This window comes from Lissotriton vulgaris, chromosome 9 (assembly GCF_964263255.1).
Source record: "Lissotriton vulgaris chromosome 9, aLisVul1.2, whole genome shotgun sequence".
NCBI lineage: Eukaryota > Metazoa > Chordata > Amphibia > Caudata > Salamandridae > Lissotriton > Lissotriton vulgaris.
The window spans coordinates 151,939,293-151,958,868 of NC_141697.1; the positions used below are offsets into that span (position 1 = coordinate 151,939,293).

At 42.9% G+C, this 19,576-nt stretch overlaps 1 protein-coding gene across 2 annotated transcripts in view; it reads right to left on the minus strand.

Moving 5' to 3' along the window:
• Positions 1–19,576, minus strand: part of HEATR4 (HEAT repeat containing 4) — a 344,851-nt gene that overhangs the window by 223,008 nt on the left and 102,267 nt on the right. For both annotated transcript variants that reach the window (XM_086937243.1, XM_086937244.1), the window contains exon 5: positions 10,335–10,523. In XM_086937243.1, the coding sequence (XP_086793369.1) occupies positions 10,335–10,523 (189 nt within the window). The remainder of the gene's footprint in view (positions 1–10,334; positions 10,524–19,576) is intronic.

The following is a 19,576-nucleotide window of genomic DNA, read 5'->3' on the forward strand; positions in this document are numbered from 1 at the left end:
TTTCATTATCACTCATACTCACTACAACTTTCACACACAAGGTCAATCTACCACATAGACAACCACCGACGCAGGACCTACAGTTCCGCTCAGTGGAGGATGACGAAAAATCCAATCTTACTTATTCTTCTCTTCTTGAGAAGATAAAGGACCACACAGGCAGCCGCCTGCTATTACAACCTAAAACGACACTACAGGGTTTGGGCTCCCAACAGCACAGCTTGCCACAAGCTAGTAATAAACAAAAGAAGATGCCCGTGCTGTTCTGTGATTGATCACCTTATTTTTGGCTAAACATTAGAAATTAAAACAAATGTTTAATTCGATCAAACAGATTCGATTTTATTTTCTTTTCTTTTAGTTTCGTTCATTTATTCATTTTTTTGTTTGGAAAATTAAATTTGAACCAAATTTATCTTTTAAGACCTTATGTACAAAACACATGAAATCACATATATTTGAATATCTATTTACAATCAAAAAATCAGAAAATGCATATCAACGTAATCTCACTCAAAGAAGGAGCAGTGTTCACACACAATCGAATCAGTTGGAAACATGATAGCTTCTCAAATTGCAAATCACGCTACGTGGTCTATGGAATAGTATGCCCTTGCAATTTGGCATATATCAGAAAAACAAATCAAGAAGTACGTTTACGTATACAACAACACAAATCAAGAATCCGCAATAATGTGGCAACAGCACCCCTAGTCAATCATTGGAGAGAAAAACAACATAAAGAGAGCGACCTAATTTGGACAGTTATTGCAAAAGTGGAAAAGGATGCCAGAGGTGGTGATCTTGACGCAAAACTAACAAGGATGGAAGCGATGTTAATTGTCAAATTCAATACAGCACTATCAGGATTGAATGAGATGTCAGAATTGTTCAAACTCTGAACCACCTATTCATAACATAGCATGCCGATTGCCAAAAGAGAGATGCCAACTCCACCAATAGATTCATCCGCCAGAACTGATAGCTGATATCTGCCACAGCTTTACACTAGCACAAATATTCACATTGGTGCCCGTATGACATCCCAATGCCTATTGGCATCTTCTAGGAACAGATTCTTTGCACGCCAAGAACCACCAAATTACCACCATACGGTATCCGGGACAGATATGACTGTGGAGCTATCTTATTGCTCCCATCCGCATAAACCAACTTGCTTTGCACCATACATACTGCAAGTACCGGCAGTCAACAGAAGAAACTTCGTGACAATTTCACTTGTAAACAAGCATTTGAATCGCGTAATTAGTGGCCAACTGAAGATTGCGTTAAATTAATTATGCACATGTCATCGTAAATACAATAGGTCAATTTATAACATCAACTCCTGGAAAGCAATTCCATCACAACATGGTATTTAAGACCACAACAATAGACCAAACTACATGCCTCAGGATCCTTTGCGGACCCGGAAGCAACGTCGAAAGAGGACGCGAACTACTACCCACGGAAGAGACCGCTGCTCGTCCACACGTGAAAACAAAGGTAAGAGCCGCTCGAATCACACCGTTTCACCCCACAGAGTTACTCGCCAGACCCTCCCCGTAGTCTTTTCCTAACGGGATTATCATAATTCCCTTTTAGATTCGCCGGTGCAGGTTAGACACGTCAGCCTCCCGCAATCAGGTAAACGCTGTCTTGTTGCTCTCCAGTGCCTCGCATGGGTCACAGAGTAATGGAATACTGACGCCCCACGTATGTTCCCTTGCAGAGCACAAATTCAACTGACATTAGGACCGCCTTCACACAATTCGGGTCCGTGTTCCCCTACATCAAGTAAGCTTGTAACAGAGTGTATGATTGAATGGCGTTTGTTGTTTATCAAACATGGCAGTTTATTGACGGCTATATATGTTCCTACAATAGATGGTTGTTGTCATCGACGGAGACATCCGCACCCCTTCTGGTTTCGAAATTAACTGAGAGGTAAGATACAGTCGCTTGTAGTAGGAAAGGGCGCAGCAGGATTAGAGAGAACTTAAAAAAACACCAAAAATTCTCTTTTTCTTTTTACAGACGATGGTCCTGACGAGAACTCAATAATCATATGAGTTCAAAACGCGTAGACTCTATAAGCCTTAAAAGAACTAAAAATCGTTAAAATATCAATGGTTTCTTGTAAAATATAAGAATCACTCATGGCTTAATTGTAATTCATATGATTACAATTTGGAAATAATTTATATGTTTTCTGTTGTTGTCTGTTCTGATATATATCCTGTATATATTGTGGTGTGAAAGTAGTGTGATTGACTGTTTGAGTGAGATTACGTTGATATGCATTTTCTGATTTTTTGATTGTAAATAGATATTCAAATGTATGTGATTTCATGTGTTTTGTACATAAGGTCTTAAAAGATAAATTTGGTTCAAATTTAATTTTCCAAGCAAAAAAATGAATAAATGAACGAAACTAAAAGAAAAGAAAATAAAATCGAATCTGTTTGATCGAATTAAACATTTGTTTTAATTTCTAATGTTTAGCCAAAAATAAGGTAACATGAATGACAGCATTTTGCAGTTTACATTTGAAGGTATTCATAAAGAAGACAACATTATACAAGTGAGTGATCTTTAAAATATATTACACATATAAAATGCATACCAATACATTTCTTCACATGAAAGACTTCATCCCAAAGTAATTGGTGTATGAATGTTGCCTTTAAACCACCTTGGCAGTGTCCAAGTAATAGCAATGGCTTGCTCTAAATTTATCTCCAATTGGCATAGAACAGAATTGTGTTTACTTAAACTCCAGCTCTCTACCCAAACATTGTGTGGAGATCTGGGATATCCTAGTGGAAAAAACAGACTTAGATTTTATTCCTGAAACTTGGTTAGATAATAATAATTCCCCCGATATCGCCGCTGTTCTTCCAGAGGACTATAAATTACTAAAATGTGATAGAAAGGGGCGGAATGGAGGGGAAATAGCCATTATTTTTAAAGATTGTTTTACCTGCCTTCTTGAACCAGTAACACTACCAGGAGATCACGAAATGTTATCATTCCAGGTCTCCAGTGGGAACAAAAAAATGTTGGGAGGTGCAGTTATTTATTAACACCCTGGCTATAAGCCCGAATCTAGTGCTAAATTGCTTGCTCAATTGTTTCCCTTTTGTCTGAAACATAGTCATTTCTTAGTTATATGTGATTTTCATATCCATTACAAAGACAGGGATGACCTTAGGGCAAATCACAATAAGGTGGATATGCAGATTCTACAACTCAAACAATGGGCTAACGGACCCACTCATGTTGCTGGGCATTCACTTGACCTCTTATTTTTCAATATTGAGTCTATAGAGGTCGCGGAACCGGAGCCCCTTACTTGGACTGACCATTCTCTAATTGACTTTTCTTTCACCTTACTGCCAAAAAAAATCAGCTTGAGCACACCCTCGATCGGGATAAAAAGTCACTTGAACCTCATAACTCCTGAACTGTTTGCCTCTCACTCTCCCTTAAGAGGTCAAACTACCTTAAAGACATTCCCAGTCCAGACAATGGGTGATATATTAAATTCAGCAATACATTTTACACTGAACTTATGTGCTCCTAAGATAGTAAACAAATCTACATGGAAATCACCCTCAGAAAAGTGGGATTCTTATGACCTAAGACTCCAAAAAAGAAAATTTAAATCCTTAGAACATAAATGGAGAACGACCAAGAATAAGGACGATAAATTAGCTTATAAAGTAAAGTTAATGAATTATCACACAACTATTAAACATACTTAGAAGGCATACTTTGTCAAAAGAATTGAAGCAAATAGTAATTCAAATAAAGAACTATTCAAAATAGTGAAGGAACTGTGCAGACCAGCGGGTGTGTCACAAACCTTGGCTGCGTCAGCAGACAATTACGAGAAAGTCAGTAATTTTTTATTTGATAAAATAACCCAAATCTACTCTACTTTTAAGAAACAGCGTACCCTAGAGGGCACTGACTGGGAAGCCCTGGAACCTTACCCTGGTGCTCAATCCCACCTAGGTAATTTTGTCCCTACATCAGAAGAAAAAGTTGCTAAGTCAATGCCAGAGGTCAAATCAGGATCTACGCTCGACCTTTGCCCACACTTCATTTTTTATCAACTTACAACAGTTCTTTGGCCTTACGTTACACCAATTTTCAATCGCTTGCTAGATACAGCTGTGTTCCCAAAGTCTTGTAAACAAGCAATTGTATCCCCCTCTGGTATAAAAAGTTGGCTTTAATGTGACCAATTAATCAAATTATTGACCAATCTCCCAACTTCCTTACCGGTCCAAAGTTTTGAAGAGATTGATTAATAGGCAAGTATAGGAATATATTGGGATGAATGATCTTCTAGACCCCTCACAGACAGGCTTTAGGGCCTCTAACAGTACTGAGGCTACCCTGTTAGCTGTTTTAGACAACATTAGACTTTCCTTGGACCATGAAAAAGCTGCCGCCCTGATCCTTTTGGACTTGTGGTCGGCTTTTGACCCGTATCACACAATCTACTATTGAGAACCTTATATGAAAAAGGGCTTCACTCCAAAACTCTTCATTGGTTTAAGTCATTCTTGCTTGATAGAACTCAAGCAGTACAAATGGGCTCTTTTTCTTCCAAATCCAAAATAATTAAGTACGGTGTTCTGCAGGGAGCTTCCCTCAGCCCACCTCTTTTTAACACTTATGTCTCTCCTTTGGCCACGATTGGTTGAAAATGGGTTTTAATACCCGGTCCTACGCTGATGATAATGCTAATAGCATTTGAGGAAAAATATGAGAACACTAAGAGTAACTTAACTAACTGCCTTTCAGAAACCGCAGGTTGGATGTTAGACCACTGCTTGAGATTAAACGCAGAGAAATATGAGATACTGCTTTTCGTCGGTGCACACCTAGTTTGGGACACAACCTGGTGGCCCCATCCATTAGGCACTGCTCCCGAGCCCAACCGTATGGTAAAAAATCTTGTATTCCTGGTAGATAATACGTTAAGCATGCAAGATCAAGTTCGAGTATTGTGTGGCCAAAGGTTTGCCATGCAAAATTTACTAAGGAGACTTTGTATGTGTATCCCCTTGAATTGGAGAAAAATAATCATTCAGGCTTAACTGACCAGTAATTTAGACTATGGAAATGCACTTTATGTTGGCATGCAGCTGCCAGATTGGTTCGTAACTGTAACAAGTATAGTTCTGCTTCAACTTGCCTGAAAGAGCCTCACTGGTTGCCTATTTATTTATTTTATTTATTTATTTTATGTGCTTTTATAGCGCCTGAATAAAACCCCGAAGGGGTATCTCTGCGCTTTTGCCAGTGGGGGAAACTGTCCTGTGCACGATCGTTTCAGTGACTGAGAAAAGTGACTATTACTAAAAAGATGAGTTTTGAGGGTTTTACGGAAAAGAAGGTGATTGGTAATGGTTTTTAATGTAGGGGGTAGGGAATTCCAGAGCACTGGTCCAGCGTGTGCCAGGGCCCGGCCTCCCTGACGAGACTTTCTTATTTTAGGGACCTGTAATAGGTGAAGGCTGCTGGATCGTAAGGAGCGGCCAGGGATGTAGGGTTGAAATGCTTTAGAGAGATATTTGGGGCCCTTCCCTATCAAGCATTTGTGAATCGTACACAAAATTTTAAATTTAGTGCGTTGCCGCACAGGCAACCAGTGAAGTTTCGCCAGTAGAGGTTGGGAGGGGGTCCTGGGTGGAGCATTGAGGACTAACCTCGCCGCCGTATTTTGGACTACTTGCATTTTGTTCATTTGGCCTTCATTAGTTGAAAAAAGAAGGCCATTGCAGTAGTCCAATCTACTGGTAACTAGTGCCTGGACTAGAGTCTTCCTGTGATTATCAGGTAAGTAAGGGAACACCCTTTTCAGTAGACCAATGATCCTGAAACATGTGCCAGCGACTTGATCGACATGATGTTTGAAGGTCAGGTCTTGATCAAACAGTACTCCTACATTTTTAACAATCTGCTTTGGGATAGGTACTGGTCCTAGTTCTGCGGGCCACCATTCATCAGACCACAATGTCACCGCCTCCCCAAACAGTAGGACCTCTGTTTTGCCCACATTGCACTGTAAGCAATTCTCCGCCATCCATCTTGATACTGCCTTCATTCCTTCTGAAAAAGACTTTTGCAGTGCAGGGGTGAAGGTTTTAAAAGGGAACAGAAGTTGGGTGTCATCGGCGTAGGACACCGGGGTAAACCCAAAAGACCTCACCAAGTCGGCCAGGGGGGCCACATACACATTAAATAATGTGGGGCTTAGGCATGAGCCCTGTGGCACACTGGTGAGCTCCCTGGAGATGGATTTATGGGAGCCCAGCCTGACTTCTTGGGATCGGCAGGAAAGAAAGCTTTCCATCTAGGACAGCGCCACTCCTCCCAACCCTACATCCCTCAGACGGCCGAGAAGCACTTCATGAGACACCGTGTCGAAGGCAGCGGATAAATCCAACAACACCAGAATCATGGACCCCCCGTCATCCAGTGTCATCCTGATGTTATTGGACACTGCAAGTAGGGCCGATTCGGTGCTGTGATTTGGCCTGAACCCAGATTGTGACGGGTCCAGGCCATCCGCTGCCTCGATATAGTTAGATAAGTGGGTGTTTACGTGCTTCTCTGTCATCTTACCGATGTATGGTAGGAGGGAGATGGGGCAGAGGTTGGAAAGATCCGTCCAGGGGGAAGCAGCCTTCTTCCTGATGGAGTTTACCACCGCAATCTTCCACTCCCTAGGGACTTGACCCTTTGCCAGTGAAGTATTCATTACAGACTGAATAGAGGGTCCCAAGATGGAAATCAAAGGGGGCACCATTTTTGCAGGGAGGAGATCATTGGGAGAGCCGGTTTTCATGTGGTTAATGAGGAGTGGGAGGTCTAAATCACTAACTGGTGGGATTGTAAGGAAGGAATTTTTGTTTGGCATTGGTGGATCAGGTAAAGGTGACGAAGTTCCTCCTGCATTTTGCGAGGCCACAATTTTGTTGTAGATAAGATTAATTTTATCTTCGAAAAACCTGGAGATCTCATCACAAAGAGTTTGTGAGGCATCGTCCGGGCTTTCACTGGCTATGGGTTTCACAAAACTTTGCAAAATTTTAAATAATTCCCTTGGATTGTTACCAGCCTCGGCAAGTTGAAGGGAGAGATCGTTTTTTCTAGCCAGTTTTATTTGTTTATAATAGTTCGACTGAGCTTCTAGAAAAATTTCCCTATCCTTTCCAATTTTGGATTTCCTCCATGCTTTTTCCAGTCGCCTACATTTCTGTTTTTCTTTCCTAAGATGTAAGGTATACCATTTTTCCTGCTTGGTCGGGGGATACTGTTTGTGACCTATGAGACAAAGAGCCAAGTTCAAAATACTATGCTAGAGCAATATATAAACTTGGACCTACAATAAATCAATCAATCAAGCAAAGTATTTATAAAGCGCACTACTTACCCGTGAGGGTCTCAAGGCGCTGAGGGGAAAGGTGTGCCGCTACTGCTCGAAGAGCCAGGTCTTGAGGAGTCTTCTGAGGGTGAGTAGGTCTTGGGTCTGCCGTAGGTGGGTAGGGAGGGTGTTTCAGGTCTTGGCTGCGAGGAAGGAGAAGGATCTGCCACCTGTTGTAGTCCGTTGGATGCGTGAGACCGCGGCGAGGGCGAGGCTGGCGGAACGGAGCTGGCGGGTTGGGGTGTAGAAGCTGAGTCGGCCGTTGAGGTAGGCTGGTCCGGTGTTGTGGAGGGCTTTGTGTGCATGGATGAGTAGCTTGAAGGTGATCCTCTTTTCAACAGGAAGCCAGTGTAGGTCTCTCAGGTGAGGGGTGATGTGGCTGTGGCGAGGGACGTTGAGGATCAGTCGGGCGGAGGCGTTTTGAATGTGTTGCAGTCGTCGTAGGTGCTTGGCCGGGATGCCTGCATAGACTGCGTTGCCGTAGTCCAGTCTGCTGCTGACGAGGGCCTGGGTCACTGTTCTCCTTGTTTCGGTAGGGATCCACTTGTAGATCCTGCAAAACATGCGGAGGGTGTTGTAGCAGGAGGAGGAGACGGCGTTGACCTGCTTCGACATGGAGAGGGAGGAGTCGAGGATGAATCCCAGGATGCGTGCGTGGTTGGTTGGTGGGTGTCAGTGCTGTTCCCAGTGTGGTCGGCCACCAGGAGTCGTCCCAGGCTGAGAGGGTGGTACCGAGGATGAGGACCTCCATCGTGTCCGAGTTCAGCTTCAGTCGGCTGTTCCTCATTCATTCGGCGACGGCCTTCATTCCCTCGTGGAGGTTGGTTTTGACGGTGTGCGGGTCTTTGGTGAGGGAGATAATCAGCTGGGTGTCGTCGGAGTAGGAGATGATGTTGAGGTCATGCTGCCGGGCGAAGTGTGCGAGGGGGGCCATGTAGACATTGAACAGCGTCGGGCTGAAGGACGATCCCTGGGGTACGCCGCAGATGATGTCGGTGGCTTCAGAGCAGAAGGGTGGAAGGAGGACGCTCTGGGTTCTGCCGGAGAGGAAGGATGTGGTCCAGCCCAGGGCCTTCTATTGGATTCCGGCTTCTTGGAGGCATGTCTTTAGTGTTAGGTGGCAGACAGTGTCGAAGGCGGCTGACAGGTCCAGGAGGATGAGGGCTGATGTTTCGCCATTGTCAAGTTGGATCCTGATGCTTCTGTGGCGGCGATGAGGGCTGTCTCGGTGCTGTGCTTTCTTCGGAATCCGGACTGGGATGGGTCTAGGATGTTGTTGTCCTCGAATTAGCGGGTCAATTGCGTGTTGATGACTTACACAATGACCTTCGCCGGGAACGGGAGCAGGGTGATGGGCTGGAAATTCTTGAGGTCCTTGGGGTCCGCCTTGGGTTTCTTGAGAAGGGCGTTGATCTCGGCGTGCTTCCAGCTTTCCGGAAATGTGGCTGTCTCGAGGGCGAAGTTGATTACTTTCCGTAGTTGGGGTGCGATGGCTGAGTCTGCTTTGTTGAATATGTGGTGTGGGCAGGGGTCTGACGGTGCACCAGGGTGGATGGAGTTCATGATCTTGCGTGTTTCGTTGTCGTTGACGTTGGTCCAGGAGGTCAGACGGTTGGTGTGGGTGGAGTTCGCAGGTGGGGTGGAGTCTGGTGATGTCGGGGTGGTCGAGATGTTGAAGCTGTGGTGATGTCTGCGAGTGGTGTTCTTGTGGGCTGCGTGGCTGTCCGGTGTTCGTTCGTGGAGCCATTTCTTCTCCAGTTTCCGGCATGTGCTTTTGGAGGTCTGGAGCTCTTCGGTTTTCTTGCTGGTGCGACTGTTGGTGCGACTGTTGGAGGGTTTCTTGAGCGGGGCGAGGGTGTTGGCGCATTTGTCTATCCATTGTCTGAAGTTGCGGGCGGCGGTGTCTGGGTCGGTGGGGTCGGTGGGTGGTTTCTGGGCGAGGGTAGTGGCTAGCTGGTCTTCAGTGATTTTGCTCCAGCAGCAGCGGGGCAGCTGTTGGGTGCGGTGGTGCATGGTGTGCTTCTTGTAGGTGAAATGGACGCAGCGGTGGTTGGTCCAGTGGAGTTCGGTGATGTGGTCGAAAGAGACGTTCCAGTTTGTCCTTTAGGACAAACTGGAATTCTATGTACCCAGGCGCCTCTGGGAAGGTGACATAAGAAGTGTTTTGTCAAACTATTTCCTGAGAATTTTTCCTTCTGTTAATGTGCATTTATTTAAAGTATTTCCATCTTCTTCTGATAATTTCTGGGTTTACCTTCTACAGTACTGGTGCCTCTATTGCTCACCCTTTCTGTGGTTAATCCAACCCAGCCTCTCCAACCATTCTTTTCTATGCCACCTTATGCCACCAGCCTTATTGACTTTCTTGTGCAGAAATCCATGTCTGTCTATGTTATTTTACGATGGCCACTTGACAGGCAACTGAAAATTCAGTCAACTTTTTCTCAAAATATTTAGAAAAAGAATGCAGCCAAAAAGTGCACGACTGGAAATGGCTGTACATCTAAAATATAAAGTATTTAATTTGCAATAGCATTATATGTTCAGAAGAGACTGAACTAATGAAATCATGTGCATTCTAAAGTTGTTGAGCCTCTAAGAAATAATTAAGCATCAAATTGTATATTCAGTCAGTGAGGAGGATATTTATAGTTTGGTGGATGTGGGACATCTTCCAAAACTTGGTGTATATTTTGCATCCATCAAATTCTAAATGACTCCCTGAGTTATTACATTTAAAGACCGATTGACATGACAGATAACTTGCACCTCACAATCTTTTGGGTGAAAATGTTGTGACGGGGTGCAACGGAAATGGATTATTGGAGGGACTTTCCGTTTTTGTCATGGGGTTGGAATAACAGGTGTCACAATTGTGTGTACTTACTCAGTAACCAGGCCTCTTTCCATTTATCCAGCATGTTCTTGAGGAGCTGCAGCTCCTGAGGCAAGCTGACCTTCTCCCTTTCCTTCAACTTCTCCTTGGTGGGCCTGGGTGTAGGATTCATTTCTGCCTGAGTGTCCACGGGGCAGGGTAACGCCGTCCAACGCAGAGCTTTCCTTGCAGGCTTTTTAGCTGGTAAAAACAGGGAAGGAATAGAAAGTCATCCTGTCAACCGAATAAAAATCACTATTTTAAAAGAAAAACTTTTCTTCCTTCTACTGCAGATATCTTTAACTGTCAGTAGGGCAATTAAGGAATAGAGGAACACTTGAAGTGGACATTATTGGTATTGTCTGTGAAGATAACAGAAGCAAAAAATGTTGGGCACTCCCAGGGGTGGGGTTTCTTTAAGAAGCTTTGTTTCTAGTCAAACCCTTCTAGCCCTCCATCAGCAATGGAATTGCTAGTGCAGAATGCCTGTGAGTCAGGGCATCCTGCTCCTGACATCCTGCACAGAGAAAAGCAAGAGGCAGCTACTGCCTCCTTTGTCCAGAGAGGTCAGTGGTGCATGCAGGGGCAAGTAGATAGGGTGCGGGTCATGGTTCCGCTCAAGTGGTGATGGCATGGGGTGGAGGTAGCTGCAGAAGGGATGGGTTGGGACTCAGGACTTTACCGCAGACAGCAGTATCTGAATCAGGAACAGGACTGCTGCTGCTTTGGAAATGTTTTTCCATAGCAGCCACTGAAGTTTTCCCATTTTAAAACTTTTTTTTGAGAAATGGGAAGCTTACTAAGTAAAAAAAAACAATTTTCAAATTTGGAAGAATGGAGAGGTGGCAACTTCGCCTACTGCTACGCATAATAACAGACGTAAATTGGGTTTGAGTATGTTGTTTCCAGTGTTATTTTATATTTTTCTTAATTATTGAGGAGTTAAAACATTTTCACATGAAACAGCGTACGTAGTAACACATACAAATTTGTGGCTTGGCACCTGGGGAGTCAAGACAATAGATAAGGCAGTACACATATATAATATTAAACATATATTACATATTGTATTTAATATAGTGCGTGGCCACCAATTTAGGGACTAGGGTGTAGAGGTGAGTAAAAGTTAATGGCTAGGGGAGGTGAAGCGTGAGGAATTCTCATATCTAAAAACCATGAAAAGGTAGTGTATTTGTGTACATCTAGGTTCATGAAAATCAATGAGGAGCATATTAGAAGCCAGACTGTTCTTGCGTAACGGAAGACATCACTCTAGAGACTCCAAGGCACTTTCAATGTAAAGCGTCTACAGTATATAAAGGTGAAAGCCAAATATTGCGCTGGATGACAAGAAAAATAATTACAATAAATATTTACAAATGTAATCCAACTGCCCTGAAATGTAATCCCTGAGTACTATCATTAAATGTAAAGTGATTATCTTAATGGACGGTTAGGTCATTTGAACTAATACTGTGAAAAGCATGTATCGTTACTTCAATATCGTTTTATCTAATCTAATGTACAGGATGGATGCCACTTGACAAGCCTCTCATTCACTGTAGCAAATGGCAAAGTCATAAATGATTTAACTCAATAGTAGGTCTTTAAGAACTAGAATTCTTCTACAAAAAATATGCTGTTTACTATGGCTGTCTTGAAGGAGAAGGAACAGAAACATGCAGTGTAACGTGAAATGTCAACATTAAAATTGCACAGTGGGGTAGCAGGGAGGGCAAGTCCGCCTCATGCGGCATGAGTTTTGTAAGTTGTGTCCTCCCCACCCAGCTCTTTCTTGCGTCCGTCGCGGGGTGGCAAATGCAGGGACCGCCATGGGTGGCAAAAGTTCTAGCTATGCCACTATATTGCACATTAAAATGAGCTGAGGATAGTGGGTAAGAGGTGGTATATGAGAGCAGTAATTGCCCCAAGAAGTTTAAATAAATCTGGGAGGGTTGGTGGGCACTGGATAGAAAATTTGGTAACAGACGCACTCAATCAGTATGTGTCTTGTAAAGCGCACTGCTGCCCTGAGGCGTCGTGGCGCTGTAGACCGCTGGGGAACCCGTCCTGGCTATCCCTGTGAGATGATCCCTTCTGGGTATCTCCAAGGTGAAACCAGGCATTCCCGGCGAATGTGGGGGGCTGTTGTAGAGATGAGGTAAGCTAATGCCCAGAGTTGCCGAGTGTGATCCCTGGTTAGAGTAGGCACCGAGGTGAGAATTATCGAGTCCGCTGACCCTTGTACACGACCCTGCCGCATCGGGAATTGAACCCTGGTCCCGGGCCGTTCTCTACTTCCGGGTCTGCCGCCTCTAACCAGTGAGTCACACCACTCCACAATCAGGAAATGTGTAGAGTGCACTACTCACCCGTAAGGGTCTCAAGGCATTGGGGAAGGGGGGGGTGGGAAGGGGTGTGCTGCTACTGCTCGAATAGCCAGGTCTTGAGTAGTCTCCTGAAGGTTAGTCGGTCTTGGGTCTGCCGTAGGAGGATGAGGAGGGTGTTCCAGGTCTTGGCAGCGAGGTAGGAGAACGATATGCCGCCGGAGGTCGCTCTTCAGATGCGAGGGACGGTAGCTGTGGCGCAGTCGGCGGAGAGCAGCTGGCAGTTTGGGGTGTAGAAGGTGAGTCGTCTGTTGAGGTATGATGGTCCGGTGTTGTGGAGTGCCTTGTGTGCGTGGGTGAGGAGATTGAAAGTGATCCTCTTGTTGATGGGCAGCCAGTGCAGGTCTTTCAGGTGGGGTGTGATGTGGCTGTGTCGAGGGATGTCGAGGATCATGCGGGCAGAGGCGTTCTGTATGCGTTGCAGTCGTTTCAGCAGTTTGGCCGGGGCTCCCGTGTAGAGGGCGTTTCCGTAGTCTAGCCTGCTGCTGACGAGGGCCTGGGTGACTGTTCTTCTTGTGTCGGTGGGGATCCACCTGTAGATCTTGCGGAGCATGCAGAGGGTGTTCAAGCAGGAGGATGAGATGAGATGGCATTGATTTGCTTGGTCATGGAGAGTGTTGAATTGAGGATGAACCCCTGTTTGCGTGCGTGGTTGGTGGGTGTCAGTGCAAAAACACACAGGAAGTCGGGGTGTGCTATAATAAAAATGGGAGCCTGTTTCGAATTGCAATGCTTACACAGAGCACTAGCACCCTGAGCCAAGGGAAAATTGACAATCTGTTTTCAATCAGAAATAATAATGTCATATAGCATTGGAAATCACAATCTTGCCCACGTATGGAGTTGTAATCTTCATTTGATTATAACTACTGTTTGCCACATGGGTGGTCCTACTGGATTCTTAGAAAATCAATAAAATATTAAAAAAATATGAGTTGGTTTAAGAAAGACAATGTGAATGAACATAAGTTTCACTCCAGAGAAGACGTGCATGGTTATTTTGTGTATGTCCTTGTTACTTTATATCATCCAGAGAATATTAGCTGGCCATTCATATCTCACTAGGCTACTTACAGGTTAATAGATCGGATGCCATCTTGTTTGTGCTCTTGCAGTGTTATGTTACAATGTGATGACAAAGAGTAGGTACCTATGGTGTTTAGCAGTGTTACTGTAACTCCACATCTGTAGGCTAAAAATGGTTGACCTGTCTAGCCAAACATCATCTACAAAATAGGCAGTCCAACTAAACCAATGTAATGCGTGTAAATTAAGACATTGTGAGAGAAGATAGTACCCACATTAAATGTAGTTACCCACTAAACCTCCAAATACAAAACTGGTCTGATTTCACCAGTTGGTATGTAGTCCAACTACATTAAATAAAAAAATTAAGTAATGGGTAAGACTCACTGGGATGCTTCAGCAAGACACGTCATCTTCCTTGAAGACAGTATGATTTAAACCTTGTATTTCTGTTCTCCACTTTCCTAAGTTATTTCTGAGTTTGCCAGGAAATGGATCGAAAGCTAAAGCAAAAGCAATGGCGGGAGGGGACAACATTGGCATGTGCAATTTCCCAGCTTCTAGCGTTTGGAAATTAAATTACAGCCCCACCTCACATCTGGCACACAGAAGTCAGAAGAGTACATTTACCCATAACATTACCTTGGGTCCAAAACGTAGGTGGCTTAGACCCCTTGGTATAAATGGCCATTTAACTGCATCAAAAGCTTTTTTGATATCTAATAACACTACTATGTATTCCTTTACATCTTGGGAAGGTTGGTTAATTAAATGCAAGAACTGTCTGACATTTGTAATCAAGTTCTGACCTGGGAAAAACATATTCATCAGGGTGAACAAGGTTGATGGGACCCTCATCAATCTAGTGCTCTGCTGAGCAGTTTGATGTTTTCTTTAACATTGATAGGACTCAGTGCGCCCTAAATTCTTGGGATCTTTATCTGGTTTGGACATTTTATCGAGGAGAGCCTCATGCAGTGCTAACTACTGCTTCCCCACCTTTCTAGCTTCCCTGCAGATATCTTTAGGTGATGTGTATTCTCTCTCTGCATGTCTTATATTGCAATTATCACTTCAGATTCTAATGTTAGTGAGTTTGTTAAGTTCTTTAAATGTTGATTGACTTGGGAATGAAAAAAAATTCTCCTTTCCCTTGTTTTTCTCCTTTCATTAGCTTATAATGTTAGTTTGGGTAAACATAATTAAAGACTCCTAGAATACTAGACCTTTAGTTGTTTTTTTTGTTAACTGACATTCCATTTCCAGATGTTATAAACATCACTGCATGCCCAATTTTCATTAATTTTGCATCTATAGTATTTAAAATATGTAATTACTTCTGAAATGCTTCCACTTGACTTTGAAAAACGGAATTCAGAAAAAAGATAATCAGTTATTATTTATTAAAAACATTTACCCAATTTTGGAAACAAAACATATATTTTTTCATCTCAGATCTTGTGAACTAGTCTAAAGCCCTTTGGTCCTTTGTAAGACTTTAAGGGTTGGGTCAGATGTCACTTATATTTGATCACCATTTAATAGCTTGATGTGTGGACTCAGAATGAGATTCTCAGCTACGGCCAGTGTAGGTAAGAGCAGGGATTTTGACGGACGATGATGAGGAGAAACTCATTTTTTATTTAATTTTCCATCGTCATTGTCGGTCGAAATCCCCCTCACCCGGCCCTATCGCATCACCGCTCTCACCTGCACGGGCCGCGGCTGATTTACCCAGTTCGATTTTCTTAAACTACAGATATAATACCTTGGTATTTTGGGTGTGGGCACTCACGGGTGAGTAGTCGCACTTTATAAGACCCTGATTGAATTATTGAGCGATATGCCATTTTTTAAACTCTGCTACTCTTGGTCAAAATAGCTTTGTTATAACCGGTTCTGCAATTGTACTATTATGAGTATTCTCCTGGTGAAGGAATCAGCAGCGGGTTTTGTATGCTCCATCCGTGAATTTGAACTTTCGTTTGTTGTACTCAACATTTGAACTATCAATATACCTTGTTTGATACATTTTAATTTTCAAACTACCTAGATATTATCCTTTTGGATGTATTTATAATTTGGATACTGCATTTGAATTTTTAATACAACAATGCTATTTATTTTATAGGTGACTGTGTTCCGGATGTTTCTGTGATTCATTAGTAACATATTTTTTAAGTTTATAGAAAGTTAGAAGTGCAGTAAGTGTGATGTAATAATATGCAACTGCAGCAATGTTCTTTGATTTAGAACAGTAGTTCTAGGAGCATGGAATGTTCACTGCAGTTCCTTTTACTTTGTGACTCATCAAGGCTCTGTTCACGGAGAAGCGAGGTTTCGGCGCCGGTCAAGATGGCTACCTGAGGAATTAACTCCGCCGCACCGGCACTCTCTTCAGCTGTTTCCTCTGCTCATCACCGTGTTTGTGGGCTCCTGACATCATGCTCCAGCAGCGGAGTGCTTAAGGAACGATGTGACGCTGTTTCGAAGGCTCCAGCGCATCGCGCTTCAGGGTATTTCGCCAGCGCCTCTTTCCGCGCCACTGGCCGCCATTTTACGCTTCTCCTCAGCGCGTGTTTTCCTATGTCGGGGAACGCCGGATTTCGCCCGCAAGGTTTGCTGAGTTGGTGCAATATGCCGCTCAGTTATTTTTTCTCCTGCTTCTCCTACCAGTGACTGTTCTTGCATTATTGTACCAATAGCAATGTTTTCATCGGCAATACAATGATGATTCTTTCTTAAAGAGAGGGCAATTCAGTAACACCCAAACCGGCTCAATCCAGCTACATTATTATTTATATACTCTCATGTGATGCAGCCTGACAATCTACACATTCACCACAGCTGTCTTTAACAGTGCACTCCTCATTGTCTTTGTGGCACTCTTATTTTACCTTGGAAAACGCTGTTTGTGAGGTACCTTCGGAGTTGTGTATGTTCGCTGGTGAAGGGTGTTGCTTAGTCACCTCGACCTCTCCCTCATTATCGTGGAACTATTGATTGCTGGGCATTGTTAGAGCCTTGTTTGTGTTATAAGAGGGAGGCTACTCTGACATTTCATGCAAGTTCACCCCATCCGTACCCTCTTTGGCATTAACATCCATCATTCAAGCTTGCCAAGACGTGACTGTTTATGACGGTTCTCCACAATTTAATGCCCTTCGGAAATAACGCTGCAAGTGTTGTCCTTTACATTTTATGGAAGGCATTGTTTTGCTTTTTGAATATATCTTCACCTCTTCTTCAACAATTCTGCCAGTGTAATTTTCAATACATTCGCTGTTTCTCATTGTTATTAACTCAAGAGTCACATATATCTTTTCTTGACGCAGCTATTGGCCTCTATATCTTCCTCCTTTTGAGTGCTGCACCCTAGATTACTGAGTTGCATCACTCTGTCCTTCAGCCCACACCTGCCACATTTGCTGTTCTTCAAGTCTATGGGCAAATTACGAAAACCCAAATTTGTTTTTGTCTCTTCTACCACGAACTGCACATCACCCTCTTCAGTCCCAGGTTCTCCTATTGCAGAGACACAAATGGCTGGTGTAACACCTAATCGTTCGTCTTCGCAACATTCCACTTCTACTAACATTTCTTCTCCTACTACATTGAAGCAGGATCTTCCGTCTCTGGATAAAGCTTCCTCCACCATCTCCATGGAGTTAGTTTTGGAGGGAATTCGCGCTTTACGCCCTTTTATAGAGGAGACTAGCAATGATATGCAAATCCTGAAGGAAAAATGGTCCTCTATGGACAGCAGACTTACCTCTGTAGAGCAACAAGTATCGGAAATTCAAACCAATTCTCAACGTATCTCTGCTCTAGAAAAGTCTGTTCAGTCTGTTTATCTCATCTCAGACCCAGATTCAACTATCTCTCCTCTATTATCTGAATTTGAAGCATTTTCCTGTGTTTCTGACTATAAGATTAATTCTGATAAAACAGAAATTCTCCCGTTAACTAAGTTTTGTCTCCCTCATTCCTTTTCTTCCACTGGTTTTGCCTGGAGTAGCACTAAACTTAAATATCTTGGGATTTTGTTCTCTAATTCTATCTCTTCCTCCATTAAATTAAATGAGTCTGCAGTTCTTTCTCAAATTGATCGATTATTCTCTTCTTGAAATTTCTCTCTTGGTGGGGTCGACTTGACGCCATTAAGATGATGATCGATCCTATTCTTATTTATATTTTCTCCATGCTACCTGTCCATATCCCTGCTATATCTTTTAAACGCATTGACTCCTCTATCTCAAAATTTCTTTGGAAAATGGAAAATAAATCTAGAATTTCTCTTCTATCTCTTCGCAGACCTAAATTAAATAGTGGTGTTAATTTCCTGGACTTTCGTTTATATCACAAATCCTTTTCTTTCCGTCAAGCTTCCCGCTGGCTCTCATTGGAACCTTCCCCCCTCTCTCCTCTTTGGCTTTTTATCGCCCTTTTCTTTTGAAGAGGTACTGCGTTTTTCCTCTAAATCCCCAGATGATTTGCTTCCTTTGTTTAAGCACACTTCCTCCCTTCTTAAACCTTTATTCTCCTCGTCGCTTATTTCTCGCAAATCCTTTTTACAGTTACCCATATGGTATAATTCTCTTATTCTTTTCCATAATATACCTATTTGTTGGGCATGTGGAGTTGTAAGGGTATCGTCTGGATCCATCAGCTCTTTGATGGTGTATCACCTTGCACCTTTCCTCAATTTCAAATGAAATTTCCTTGTCCTCGTTCCTTTTTGCAGAAGTACACCCTTCTTATGGAAATCATTCTTGATCGTTATTACTCTCTTCCTTTCCCAGCTTCTCCTACCACTCCTTCTCATATTCTTGAATTACTCTCTACTCTTCCTAAAGCGTCCCTTATTTATAAATTATTTTCTTCTCCTAATCCGAACCGTCTCAAATCCAAATTGGAGCTTTCCTGGGAAACAGATTTGGAATGCAATTGACCCACTTCCCTTTGGGACAAACTTTGGTCTAGGTCCTTAAAGATTTCTCGTTCTTCATCTCTCACTCAATCACTCTTCTTCTCATATCATAGGCTTTATCTTTCTCATCTTTCTCTTTCCCGTTTTACATCTTCTTCTGACTCTAGCTGCTGGACTTGTAAATCACCTAATGCTGATCTGTTACATATATTCTTTTTCTGTCCCACAGTTACTACTTTTTGGGACCAAGTTTGGGCTTGTATTTCCCAACTTTTCTCACTTTCCATTCCTTACTCACTCCCTCTTCTTTTTCTCGTTAGTCTCTCAGACTCTCTGACTCTTTCATCACATTCACATGGCCTCCTTGATCTTATGCTTGCACTTGCATTTCAACATATATCTTCCAATTGGAAAACCCTTACAAATGCCTCCATACAACATTGGTGGAACTCTTTATGTCATTTTCATAGACTTGATGTCTCCTTTGCCTCTTCCAGTAAACCTCCTCGTAATGTTGACCTGTACTGGTTACCTCGTACCATATACCTAGATCGTTTAGCTCAAAAGAAACCAGCCATTACCAATTCTGAAAATGTTAAACCTCCTTGAATGACTTTACTCTCTCCTCCTTTTGTATTTAAATGCTGTTTTACATTCTTTCTTTACTGCAATGGTTTGTACTACTTTTTATGAATTTTGATTTTTGCCTGTGCTATTTTCTTCTTTGCCGTTATTTTTTTATAATACTGTTTTATGATACTGTCTGATTATTGTTTCTTTTCCTTACCCCCTTCCCTTCCCCTCCTCCCCCTTCCCTTTCCTTTTAAAAAAAAATACCTTAAAAATGCTTTTGGTTACTTATTTTGGCATTAGCAATGTTGTGACTTTTATTTGATTTATACGCTTCATAT